The 14,164-nt window shown below is 42.5% G+C and overlaps 1 protein-coding gene across 5 annotated transcripts in view; it reads left to right on the forward strand.

Moving 5' to 3' along the window:
- Positions 1-14,164, forward strand: part of B3GNTL1 (UDP-GlcNAc:betaGal beta-1,3-N-acetylglucosaminyltransferase like 1) — a 162,087-nt gene that overhangs the window by 139,232 nt on the left and 8,691 nt on the right. For all 5 annotated transcript variants that reach the window (XM_083428426.1, XM_083428425.1, XM_083428428.1 and 2 more), the window contains 3 exons: positions 4,231-4,366; positions 11,015-11,083; positions 12,616-12,690. In XM_083428426.1, the coding sequence (XP_083284552.1) occupies positions 4,231-4,366; positions 11,015-11,083; positions 12,616-12,690 (280 nt within the window). The remainder of the gene's footprint in view (positions 1-4,230; positions 4,367-11,014; positions 11,084-12,615; positions 12,691-14,164) is intronic.

Raw genomic sequence — 14,164 nt, forward strand, 5'->3', positions numbered from 1 at the left:
ATCTCGATGGCTTCCATGATTATTCTCTTGTGGTGATGTTCCATGTTAAAGAGCAATTTGGAATCTGCAAAATTAATTTCGTGTCCTGTTTCTTTCATGTGTTGGAAAAGAGAGGAAGTTTTTTCTTCTTTTTTGACGGCATTCTTGTGTTCTGCGATCCGTGCATTTATTCGTCTGTTTGTTTGTCCAATGTACGTGGCTGGGCAGACTTTGCAGGGTATTTCATAGACCCCTTGGTTTTCCAACTGAATTTTATCCTTGGGGTTTCTGAGGATATTGGCTATTTTTTGGTTGGTGCAAAAGGCTGTTTTGATATTGTGTTTATGGAGGATTTTGCTAATTTTATCTGTAGTGCCCTTGATATAAGGAAGGAGGGCTATGCCATTGTTTTCTTCTGTGTCTTGGTTTTTGGGGGGTGTTTCTTTTTGGATTAGCTTCGTAACCCTGTTTTGCTGGTATCCATTGGCAATTAACACATTTGAGAGATTCTGTAACTCAGTTGTCAAGTGGTCTTCGTCAGCCAGGCGTTTGGTTCTGGAGATGAGAGTCTTGGCTACGGAGTTTATTTGTGCACAAATAAACTCCGTAGCCAAGACTCTCATCTCCAGAACCAAACGCCTGGCTGACGAAGACCACTTGACAACTGAGTTACAGAATCTCTCAAATGTGTTAATTGCCAATGGATACCAGCAAAACAGGGTTACGAAGCTAATCCAAAAAGAAACACCCCCCAAAAACCAAGACACAGAAGAAAACAATGGCATAGCCCTCCTTCCTTATATCAAGGGCACTACAGATAAAATTAGCAAAATCCTCCATAAACACAATATCAAAACAGCCTTTTGCACCAACCAAAAAATAGCCAATATCCTCAGAAACCCCAAGGATAAAATTCAGTTGGAAAACCAAGGGGTCTATGAAATACCCTGCAAAGTCTGCCCAGCCACGTACATTGGACAAACAAACAGACGAATAAATGCACGGATCGCAGAACACAAGAATGCCGTCAAAAAAGAAGAAAAAACTTCCTCTCTTTTCCAACACATGAAAGAAACAGGACACGAAATTAATTTTGCAGATTCCAAATTGCTCTTTAACATGGAACATCACCACAAGAGAATAATCATGGAAGCCATCGAGATAGAGAAACACCCTCACAACATGAACAAGCGTGACGACACATCCCGCTTGCCAGACATCTGGAAATTAGCCCTCCCCACAAAATCTGACACCAGATCCAGAGGCACACAGAACGCCATCACCAATCAACCACACCAGACCCAAACCCAGACCCTCTCCACAGATAAATTACAGACACCATCCAGTAGCCAAACCAGGGTGGCACCTCCGGATGCTGCACCCCCCTGCAATCCCTACACAGATCCGGCTGGCACAGGCCACAAAACCACAGCTCGCCCCTATACACGAAGCCAAGCCAGAGCACAACCAAGTGCAGTACAGCCATCTTCTCAGAAAAACTCTTCACAAAGTTCAAGAGTTCAAGACACGAAGGCTTTAGCAACTAATCCACACCTAATGACCCACCTAAGTGGGATTCAGGAAACCACTCAAGAAATCACTCAAGATATCCCTCAAGTAATTAAGGAACAAAAGAAGAAAAGGCACACTAGCCTGGGAACCTCCTCTCTGCCCAGAACATTGGAGGCTATACACCACACCTCCTCAACAGTATTTATAGGAACTCAAACACTGAGATCCTGCTCTGTTCCAGTAACAAGAAGCCGAAAGCACCAGCCTGAAGATGACGAGTGAGACCTCGTCGAAACGTCGCCTAGACACCCCAACTTTTACACGGGAAGACACCCGAGGACACCAAAACCTGCATATATATATATATATATATATGAAGAAATTCAGCATAGTGCTAAGGAGATCGCTCTGGCAGCAGAAGCATTCCTGCTTGCCTGCTGGAATGATCTGCCCTCTTCCACACCATCTCCCCACTGTTCAAGGGGGTCTGCCCCCAAATCAGTTTGGGGGCACATGATGAGTGTGTGGGAGGAGGGGGAGAATGAGGAAGAGGGAAAGCCCTGTTGTGCTAGCGCAGGGATGTCCAACAGGTTGATAACAATCTACTGGTAGATCCCCAGGAGGTTTTGGTAGATCATGGTCGATCGCTGGTTCCCTTCCCTTAGCGTTGGTTAAATTGAATCCAGCCCCTCCCCTCGCCCTGCCCTCCATCGTCACACGATCTGCGGAATGTAAGATGGAGTTTAGTCAGCAAGTGAGTGGCTGTTCCTTTTTCTCCCCAAGAACCCCCCAAAACGGGGCTATCCTCCTCCCTTAAAAAAGGTCAACAACTTTGACCTGAACCACCCAAAAATGGAGGTAGATCACTGCCAGTTTTTAATTCTGTAAGTAGATCTTGGGAGTTGGCCGCCCCTGTGCTAGTGGAAGCTTCCATTAACAAGACTAGTTAGTTGGTTAGTGTATTGTTACAGGCTGATAAAGAATCTAAAGTTGCACTTCATATCCCAAAATGTGGTAGAACATAGAAGGCCCCTCACACTGCACCACAGCCTCAACCCATCATTCACACTCTCCCTCTCATGATCTCTCTCTCTCTCTCTCTCTCTCTCTCTCTCTCTCTCACACACACACACACACAGTACATGCATACACACCAAACCACCACCATCACAAAACTGCCTGTCTATCTGTGTTTTTTCCTCTGTCATATTTATTCCATTCCGACTGTGTTATCCTTTCACTTCTTGAACACATATTTAATAGACTAAGAACTGTGACTTCCATTTGATAACATAATATAGGGAGCAACAACTGAGGACAGAAGGGAGGTGCTATTCGGGGGTGAAAGGAAGTTTAGCTCTAAAGGCCCTTCGTGATAAGCAGTTCTTACACATTTCCTAAATAAAAAAAGACATTTTTCTGAGAATTTGAGTGCTGAGTGTGTTCAGAGATGGGGTGGGGGGTTGTATGTGTGCACTTCTGCACACTGCAGTTTATGGGGAAAACAAACCAACTTTTCAGACATATGAGCAGAAGACCAAGTATTAGAAGCCCCCCTCCTTGTTTTTTGGTTTTCCTCTCTGAAATGCCTTTAGATTTCTTAAGGATCACCTTATAAAACAGATATCCATTAAGTTCCAGAAAACACGCAGAGTATTAACTTGTGCAAAACTAGCCCTGGGAAAGAGCATGTTTTTAAATACATGGTCCAATTAGTTCTGCCGCATTTGAGCACTTAAAGAAAGAGCAATTACAAAACACCTCAAGTTGGGGGATGCTGAATGGATTGTGGGCGTTTTTTCTCCCCATGGTCTCTTTCATGGAATGAAATCCTGTTCAGTTATATTCCACCAACATTTCACACACAGATATCGGTGTCAGTTTAATAATACTTGACAATAGTGCCAATTTAGAAACAACAACCCATTGCTGAAAAATGTAAGTTTTTGTTCATTTGACATTCGTGCTTATGAGTATTTTATGATTATATTTTGGTTCGGGTCACTAGGGTGTTTTCCCCTCCTAACTATTTTTAATTTCAGTTGTGTTTCATTTAGCTTCCTTTTCTTAAAAAAAGAAACACCAAAACATTTTCAGTACAGTACATTCCTTAGGATTATAGGAAGCTGCCTTATACCAAGTCAAACCTCTTGCTCCCTATTGCCTCCGCTGACTGACAGCAGCTCTCTGGCAGGGGTCTCTCCCAGCCTTCTCTGCAAAGACCAAGTATTGAGTCTGGGGCCTTGTGCATGCAGAGCAGATGTTTTACAACTGAGCAATGGCTCTTAAAAGAACCAGTGCAGCGTATCCATTCCTTGGTGTGATCTATGTCAGATATTTCACTCTCCCAGACAGCTCAGGGCATCTTACATACAATGCCTGGTGGCCATCCATCCAAGTTGGATAAGACAACAGCAAAGAATGCCTTGGGCATCCTCCTCCTCCTTTTGTTCAACTTTTGGCAGCTTTAATGGTCTTAATTTTAACCTATTTCGCAGCTTCATGTTCCTATGATCTGAGCAGTGTGGGCTGATCATGTCCTAAAACCTACATGTTGAGAGTCTTCATCTCCCAGAGACCTCGAGTTTACTATTTACACAAGGAGAATGTTTCCCTGGTGACAGCTTTCGGCTCCTCTGGCAATGTTGCTGGTCCGTTTTCTGTGCGAGTGCCTTTGGAATGCACTGTGTCTCACTGAAGATGAGTCTTGGTCTCTCACTCTTTCCCTCTATTTCTCAGGGGAACCATCTGGACACACCGTGTCTTGTTTCTGGAAGAGAGAATCCTCAGTCGGTGGACTTTCTTCACCATTTGGAATGCTGGCAAACAGGGAAGGAAGCTCTTTAGGAGCTTGACTCCAGCTAATCAGAAAAAAGTGAGTTTACAAGGAAAATGCACACAAGAACGTCGCTTAATAAATGTTCGTTCTTCCTGCCATATATTTTAATATCCATTTACTTAAGTTTCATTCTTCCACTTATTATCTTGGTATGAAGAAATACATAGCCATATTTACACTGCTGGTGGGTTTTTTTAAAATGCTAAGATAGGTTTCAAAATGGCATAGCTGAAACGAGATGTCATCCTAAATGCCCCATGAAAGATATTTTTGGGTGACGCTGGCCTTGCTGTGTCAGGTTGTCCTGTTTATGCGTGACTTGTTACCCTTTCAAACATGCACCATGATTGCAGTTGTAGGCTTGCTCGCATGTGAACACTGAACACAGGTGCGAGCTGTGTCTCTACATGTGCAAATGTTTGTGTGAAAGAGCACACACTTCTAGAAAAATAGCACTGCTTGCTTTGATGCCTTCCCGGGAACAGAGCAGAATAATGCTCAATAAATAGCCAACTTTGTTTAATCTCCCTGCAAACAAATCAGGACAAATTCTCAATAAACTGGTTGTCTGGAAGCAACCCCGCTAGAATCAAATGACTTCCCCCCCTGTAACTAGCCTTGAACCATTAATGCACTCCCAAACAAATGCGGAGAGAAAGCATGAGAAAGAAGACGTGATAACCTGTTTAATCAGCAATCCTGAGACCACCCATCCAGGCAAAGGAAAGGACACATACAGCCCACAAAGTGCAGCACTGCACATTTCATCAAGACAGATTTAGTTAACAGAGAATAATGTATTGTCATTAACTGGAGTTAAAATGCATTGGAAACCAGGCCTTGAAAGCAGACAACAACCAGTGCATCGAGTCTGTAATTTCATGGATTATATTATTATTTTTATTAAGGTGGGTAGTGCCTAAAGATGTTCAACACTATACAGAACATTTTAAAAGGCAGGAGTCCTGCCTGCAGGCTTCCAGCCATTGGTCATCAGTAGAAAAGTCTGATTGTAAGAAATACTTAAATCAAACCATATAGCCCTTACTAGGATTTCATCATAATTAACTATGTGAATAAAAGCATACAGTGGTACCTCTAGTTACAAACTTAATTTGTTCCGGAAGTCCATTCTTAAGCTGAAACCATTCTTATCCTGAGGCACACTTTCGCTAATGGCACCTCCTGCTGCGCGCAGACCTCTGGCACGCAACTTCTGCTCACATCCTGGAGCAAAGTTTACAACCAGGAGCAACTACTTCTGGGTTAGCAGAGCTTGTAACCCAAAGCGTGCGTAACCAGAAGCGTTCGTAACCAGAGGTACCACTGTACAGTCATACCACATGTTGCGTTTGCTTCAGGTTGCGCGTTTTCAGGTTGTGTCCCGCGGCGACCTGGAAGTACCGGAAAGGGTTACTTCCGGGTTTTGCTGCTTGCGCATGCACAGACGCTCAAAATGATGTCACGCGCATGCGGCAAATCACAACCTACAGACATGCAGAGGCGGGTTGCGTTCCTCTCAGGTTGCGAACGGGGCTCCGGAACGGATCCCGTTCTCAACCAGAGGTACCACTGTATATAGTAAGGGATTGAAAACCGCCATAGCAGTATGCCTCCCAAGGCAGTGTCTGGAAGGAAGAGGTAGGAAATAAACATGCATGCATTTATGTCCTGCTTTGTGCAAGCTAGATGCGATGCACAGCACCCCTTATCCAGAAACGAAAGCGGACTATAGATTATTCTGCTTCTGAATCCACTTCCCACCTCTTAGTAACAAAGAAAGCATACTTCCGTACATTTTCCGGATGTCAGCTGAAACTCAGTTTTGGATAATCTCTCAAAAGCAATGTCATCACCTGGAATCTGTGAAAATTGCCGTGAGGGAATATGCAGTTGTACCCAGCTTCTCGCTTGTGTTGTGTGGAAGCTGCACATGAACCCAGTTCTCCTGAATGCTTGTTCAGTACTTTATTTGCAAGGCCACCTTCCTTCACTGTAAACTTAGCATTGAGTGGATTATTGCCAGCATGAGAAGCTTAAGTTCTGGACACATGCAAATGATTACTACTTTTTAAAGCTGACTTAAGTCTGTGCACTCCAGAATGTTGAGTCACCATAGTCACTTGAGTGCAGTTTGCAAAATGGTTTGATGTTGCTATGGAAATTTCATCATTTTCCTCCATCGTTGTGCAATGCTTTCTACAAAATCCCCTGATTTGCTTTCATTTATCTTGGATTCCAGCTGATGCAGTTGTTTCAGAGACAGTGGGTGGGGACGGGGATTCAGTCTTACACAAGGCAAGACCTCTGGACACAGCAAGCCAGCCTCTGGGACCTCTTTTTCCAGCCTGTTGCTTGTTTAGCCCCCTCGCTTATCGGTTGAAATTCTCACTGGTGTGAGCAAGTTACAACTTCCAAAACTTGGCTTGCCATTGGCTTCTTAGTCCCTGATAAACTTTTGTGCCATTTATAGAACCGCATGCTAGCAACTCAAGGTTGCCACCCACTGAGAGAAGCCGTGGTGCAAGAACAGAATGATGCAGCTGTCTGTGGTGTTTCGCCATCAGGCGAGTCAGCTTTTCCCCTTATTACAAAATGGAGAAGCTCTTCCTAGCGCTGGTGTGGCTCTGATTAACTGAGATGCTGACATTCTTCCAAGCTGACCTTTGCATAACATTTGCTTTGGCAACACTTGAGGCCAGGATATTATTTTGCTTGTATCAAGGTTGTAATTAGTCTCTTTTCTTTCTACTTTATTTTGCTATGGAAAACAGCTGGCAGCATTAACCCTTACATTTCTGATTGTTGTTTTATTTTGATGGTTGTCTTTATTGCAGCTTTTTAAGGGAAACTGCTTACGACACACACCTCCTTCCCTAACATGTAGCTGTCTAAACAGGAGAGCGTTTCACTGGATTTCTGGTCAGTGCAACCACTCACATGTGTGTGAGATTAGCTTTTTGTGCTCAGTGGTAGAGATCTGCAGGGTACTGAGCTTTCAGAAGAGTCCAATGCATGTTAGAACTTAGGTGCTTCCAAGTTCTTATTGGATCAAATACATGGGGTCTTTCCTCTGACCAGAGTACGGCAATCACAGAACACCTGGTTTGGGTTTGACTATCCTTGGCTCTTCCTATCCATAATCCCTTATCATTGCCTTTTCCCTCTTTCTGTTGATATCAAGGTTGCAAATGACAAGGTGCAAGGGGTTGTTTTTGTTGTGCTTGCTCCTTTGTGAAGCACTATGCGTTTATTTGGAAGCTACCCCATGCTGACATTCATATGCTGGGCAGCTGACCACGAAGATTTTGATGGCTCAGTATAAATAGTAGGATGGTTTTTTGGAATGCATCATGAGTTCAATCCTGATCTTTTACAGCTGCTCAGTGATGTAAACACCCATCCCATTGTGCACTGGTGGCTGTGTAGGTGCCTTTTCATGTCTGAGGGTAGCCTGGATAGGAGAAGAAACTCTAGTTTGAAGACCCTGCTGAACAACAACAGGAGGAATCAACCTGCTTCCCACCCACTTAGTGCATCAAACACTACAAAAGACAGAGACATGTACCCTTGCCAGTCAGGGCACCTTTGTCTCCCACACACCCTGTTAACTGGGGACCATTTTCATGGACCAACCTACATAATGCCATGGAGTGGTGCTTTAACGTTCAGTTTTATGGGCTTCATGTCTGAGCAGTTTTAAGGAAGCCCAGCTTCCCAGCTGTACCTTTCTCAGATTCAAGGGATTGACAGGGCAAAGTTATAACATTTCTGCAAGAGTGAAGCTGAACAGACCCTTTTTGTTTTTTTAAAAAAACATCCGATTCACCTCAAGGTTGCAGCTGTAGATAGAAACCCAGATTTTTACTGGATGCTTAAAGGGTCTGTTTTGTCTGCTTTTTGCTTGTCAGTCCAGCTTCAGCATCGTGAATGTTTGGGTTACTTTTATGAGCTTATTCCCCTTATTGATTCAACGCAAGCAGATTTAATGAGAAAAGCACAACATAAGCAACATAGGTTACACATATGGGAACGTGCAAGTCCATAAAGTTTTCTGTACTGGTGATACTATGCAATTGGATTTTTTTCAGACTTGTTTAAAGTTTATTCTGTGAGTTTATGGATAAAATAATGCATATCAGAAGGACTGGAAATGCTGTACACACTTCCTGGGCATTTGCCCAAATGCACAAAGGTATCTATGCAAGCTCTGGCCCCAACACAGGCAACCAGCTACTCTTAAGATCTTCGTGCAGTTACGTTGAAGGTCTGAAAAGCTATGCAGTTGAACTGGCTGAAAAAAACTCTCCAGAGTTTTACACTTAATCATATGACTATCTCAAGAGCAGCTAGTGCACATGGAGCCTGAGTTTCCATGCGCATATACCGTATATGTACCCGATTCCTGAATCCTTCCACATCAAACAAAAGGGGTGGGGAGATTATGGAAGGAAGTTGGACTGGGCAATAAGAAAACATGGCCATAGTTGGTAGTTTCTTCTGCAGCAGACAGTTTGCTAACCTGGTCCCCTTCAAATGCTGCTGGACTCCAGTTCCCATCAGCATGGCCAATAGTCAAGGATGATGGGAACTGTAATCCAATAACATCTGAAGTACCAAAGGTTCCCTGTCTCTGATTTAGAATCCTGGTTTCCCCCTCCCCCCAAAAGCATGGCTATTTCAGATGATTTTGCAGATGGACTGGAGGCAGTCAAGCTCATTGGTGTCTGCCAAGAGCAGTGTCTGCTCAGTATACCAGACACCGTTTTTTACTCAACATGAGATCATATAGGCATTGCAGGAGCTGTGGAATTATGACCCTTTCCCTGGAATATTGTGTTTTCTGATTGTTAGAACATTTGCCTTCTTGGTATATATTATGCAATACTTCATGCAGTCTTCATAAAAGACATAGGGGCCTACTGATGGGAGGGAAATAAATAAAGTGTATAGATCAATCCTAGTATTTTCAAGTTAGCAGTTTGTGTCAGCCCTTACCCAGAGTTCTGTTTATTGCATAAACAATTAGGCATAAATTCTTGCTACATGACTCTTCCTCCCCCCCTTTCTAATTAAAAGGTAAATAGTGATGGCACAAAAATAAGCATCTTAAGACTAGACCACCCATGTGGGATATAGGTTAGTGCAGGAAGTACCTATTCCGAGACTGTTTGTGCACTATTTTAAACAGTTTCTGTGCTACCAAAGAATGAAAATTATGCATACAGAGGCCTCATATTTAGACTTTCATACATCTGATTGTGTATTGTAGGTTGCTTTCACTTCTTTTTACTGACAGAAATATTCATCAAGTGCTATGTTGGGTTTTTGTTTTTTTCAATGTTATGCCAAATATTAGTGCTCTAACTTCAGTTTTGTAAATTGGATCTGGGAGGCCTGGATTGTGGCCAAGTTGATCTCTCAGCCTCAGTTCTTCCTATGTAAAAAATGGGAATAACAATGATTTGTTTTGCAAGTGCTGGCCCTTAAAAAAAAGTGCACCATTAATCCAAGCAAAACTGTATAGAAATTGGAGGCTTCTCTTTCACCTGCATCAAAAGGGAGTTTCTTGTTATTTATTCAGGTACTACAAACCTTAACCAAACACACCACTATTTGCATTCTATATTCATTATTTTCTGGTTTTTATTATAAGTCATCTTCTCAGTCAGATCTACAGCAATAAATAAGGTAAAAAATTGAGTGAATAAATACTAAACATACAAGCCTAGATGGCAAAGCAAGACTTCAGAGATGGCTGTTAACACCCTTTATTAACACAGCTCGTTTAGCCTGATCTATAAATACTGCATTACTAAACTTTTTTTGTAGATCCCTGTGTGATTCTGCAAAAACATCATGTTCCATCTTGGAGTTATCACACCATCTTAAAAACAAACAAACCCAGAAAGGCGAATATACAAATGCTTTCAATAAATTGATACGATTTTGATAGAACCAACTTTAAGTTGAAACAGTTTATTCCCCCTCCTGATATATGTGGCTTCTCTCTCCTTGGTTTTGCTTTTTTTCAGAATGCATTTTCTAATATTCTTGGCTCTGGGTTGAGAGCTCATCAATCTTCCATCCTGCTAGCAGATGGATTTTAAACTGCTAAAGTGGCCACTTTAAGCTGGGCATAGATGCCCATGGAAATAGTGTGTGGAAGGAGAAATGATCTTGACCATTTTTTAGCAACTTGGTAGGGGTGCTGTGTGTATGGTCTCTGACATTTGGGCAAGAGTTAAGATAACTTAAAGGCCAGGAAATAAAGAGATTGAGCTGCTCCTGTCATCACTGCCCATCATTGTAGCCTTAACTTGTACTGTGTTTTACATGTTGCCTTTCACTAGGACCTGGCAACGGCATGGAGGAAATAGCTTGGTTCATTAATTTTAATTTTAAACACATACAGACACCCCTGCCTCTAGACTTGCTTACATTATCCAAGTAAATATGCTCATTGCTGCATGACTCTTGTATACAAGCACATTGTTGTTCATTGTGATTCACGTTCACTTATTATGGAACTGTTGTTTTGTACTACTATTAAAACAGCCTAGTAGTGCACACACACAGAGATGTGTGCAACAATTAAATGAAATAGGTTCAGTATCTCCATCGTTGCTAAATAACACTTGATCAACTGTTGCCCTAATTTTTTTCCTTTCTGGTCTCCTTTAGGTGGCTGCATTTTGTGATGTGGATACAAATAAAATCGCAAAAGGATTTTATGCTTATGAAGAATCTAAGGTTGGTAGCTGTCCTGATAAATGCATGTTCCGAATTTCTGTCTGATCACTGTGGAGGAACAATGTCTAAAAATGCCTCATCATCAGCTCTTTAACTCTTAATATAGTTGTTGTGAGAGAATCCCGCATGGAGAAGCATAAATGTTGCAGTCAGAAGACGTAATTGCTATTGGATCAAAATATACAAAATCAGAAAAATGTAACTGCTGTTGCATTTACATATACAAATTGGGATATATTGCTAAAATTCTCTATGTTGCCTGCTTTATTTGGGCTGCAAAATTGGGAACCACTGTAGAATTTGGATTTATATGTCAGCCCCTTAGCTGTTGAAGTAGAAAAGGAAATAGTAGGGTGCTTTGTGATAGATGTAAAAAGGAAAAAAAAAATCATCTCAGCTACTAGAAAGAAACACATGGCTCCTGTTTCTAAACTGGAGCAGAAACGGCTTATATTTTTTCAAGCTGGTCTTGCCAGTCATGAAACCTGGAGGCGGGAGGTGGCGGTGATGGTGGTTTGCTTTTTTTGAAAGAGACATTTGGCTTCTAAGGATTCTAAGCCCATGAGATCCCAGACTTGAGCTAGATTCTGAGAAGGGCTGCAGGATGGGAACAGATCCCACAGCGCATTTGGCAAGCAAGGGGACAACCATGCAAGCTGATATTTCATCTTGTAATATGAACATTGATTTGAGATTATTGGCCGGCTTAGCGCAGCTTTCTAAACAACCTCACAAAGAAATGGAGGTTTTGGTTTGTTACCAAATCAGTGGCCCATAGTAGAATGAAGGGCTCTCTGTCCCGTTCCTGAACACTAGCTGGCAGCCTTCACTCTCCTTATGAATGGCTGTCATCTTGGGTGAGAGTGAATAGTCAGAAGAGAATGAACTATTCAGAATGAAAAGATTGCCTTAGAAATACAGAATGGTGAAGAATGAGAAGCAAAACTAAATTTCTAAACAGAACATTTCCCACTAGGAAATCCAGTTCCTGCTGCTTTTCCTCTTCTTTGCCAGACAGTTACCCTGAATGGGAAGCTGTAAAATTAATACAGTAGAAGAGGGGAAACCGGGTGGGGTGGGTTTTTTTTTGGGGGGGGGAGAGAAGGTAGGCTGTGAATTAGCTTCTGTTATGTCAATAAATTAGGCCAGCGAAAGGAAGGATGCTGCTTCTGGGGCTGGATTCTGCTCATTCTGGCATCAATGGGAATTTGATGCCTGCTTAACGAGGGACCAGGACTTCATATGCAGAGGCTAAAACAATATTTTGAGGAAAGTGAGATATCTATGGGGGTATAATTTATATCTTTTTATGGGGGGGGTAGGAGCCCTAAATACTGCTTCCTCTCAAACTAAATTGTTGCATGTGAGCCACGGAGGGGGAAGAGGCACAAGCAGAAGGCACCACTGTAGCGCACATGGCAGTTCGCGATCGCAGAACCCAAACTAGGCCAGGAATTACACCATTCAGTTTAGTGGGCTGCAATGCAGCTATGGAATACAAGCTAACAAGAAACTTGCTTCTCTCTCCATAGGAAAATCCCAAGCCTAGAATCCCCATCCTACATTTCAGAGATGCTTCCCCACCTTTCATTATTTGCGTGAAGTTGGTGAGTATAATTTCATTATCTAAGGCAAGCGTGTGGAATCCACACCAAATTAAAAGTTGTGCTTTCAGTTGCAATAAAGCACGCATTGAACAATTATTACTAGTTTGGTTTCGTTTGTCCCAACTTGGGGCAATCTTTTGTCCTCATATTGGCAGGTAAAAGGAAGTGTGAAATTGAGGGTTTGGGCCAGGGCTGCACCACTACTGGCTTTATATTTTTTGTTGACTGAAGCCCACCTGGTAAGCCAGTGCATTCTTTGCTGCCTTCAAGTGGTGCTCAGTCATGTCAGAAACACACAGAAAGAGGAATGCTAAAGTTTTAAATTACCTAGAAAAGCACCATATCAAAACCACTCACCCAAGCAAACTCATTTGTTATTGAGAGCTGCAGCTGCAGTTGCATTTTTTTAAAAAAACCAATTCTTTATAAATAATGTGTCCTTCCTCCCCCAACCCCCTTTTTCCTTTTGTGTCTTTTCTATCATAAGCCCAGGGACTGTCTTACGGTATTTCTGATCTTTGTAAGCTGCTCTAGAAGTCCTCTTTCTTTTTTCTTTCTTTTTTTCTTTTTTTTTTTTACTGAAGAGGAGAATAAAAATGCATGCATTAATGAAATAAAAACACCTCATTTTAAGAGGATGCATTTAGGGCTCACTCTTCTGGCGTTACAAGGTGTCTTTTCCTAACTTCGTGAATAGTGACTCTAAGGTGGGTGAAGGAAGCTATGTCATTAGCCACTACAATTTTGCCTGCGTTGCTCTAAAATCTGTTTTGTTTTCTTGAGAAATCAGCAGGGGAGGAATGATTTACATGGCCCCTGTGGTTTAATTCTTGCCCTGCGCTGTGAGAGGGGAAACCATTACCTGTTGTTGTTTAGTCGTGTCCAACTCTTCGTGACCCCATGGACCAGAGCACACCAGGCACTCCTGTCTTCCACTGCCACCCGCAGTTTGGTCAGATTCATGTTTGTAGCTTCGAGAACACTGTCTAACCATCTCATCCTCTGTCGTCCCCTTCTCCTTGTGCCCTCATCTTTCCCAACATCAGAGTCTTTTCCAGGGAGTCTTCTCTTCTCATGAGGTGGGCAAAGTATTGGAGCCTCAGCTTCAGGATCTGTCCTTCCAGTGAGCTCTCAGGGCTGATTTCCTTAAGAAATTCCTTCATGGATCACTGGCTTGTCGTGGCGAAGGGGCTTGAATAACTCAGAGAAGCTATGAGCTTCTCTGAGTTATGAGCCACCCAAGAGGGACAAAGGATTCAAATTTGAATCCTTCCTGTCAAACATGCCTATTAAGAATGCAGGTTTGCTGATTTCCTTAAGAATGGATAGGTCTGATCTTCTTGCAGTCCATGGGGCTCGCAAGAGTCTCATCCAGCACCATAATTCAAAAGCATCAATTCTTCAGCAATCAGCCTTCTTTATGGTCCAGTTCTCACTTCCATACATCACTACTGGGAAAACCATAGCTTTAACT

This window comes from Podarcis tiliguerta (assembly GCF_965153285.1).
Source record: "Podarcis tiliguerta genome assembly, chromosome: 2".
Classification (NCBI taxonomy): Eukaryota; Metazoa; Chordata; class Lepidosauria; order Squamata; family Lacertidae; genus Podarcis; species Podarcis tiliguerta.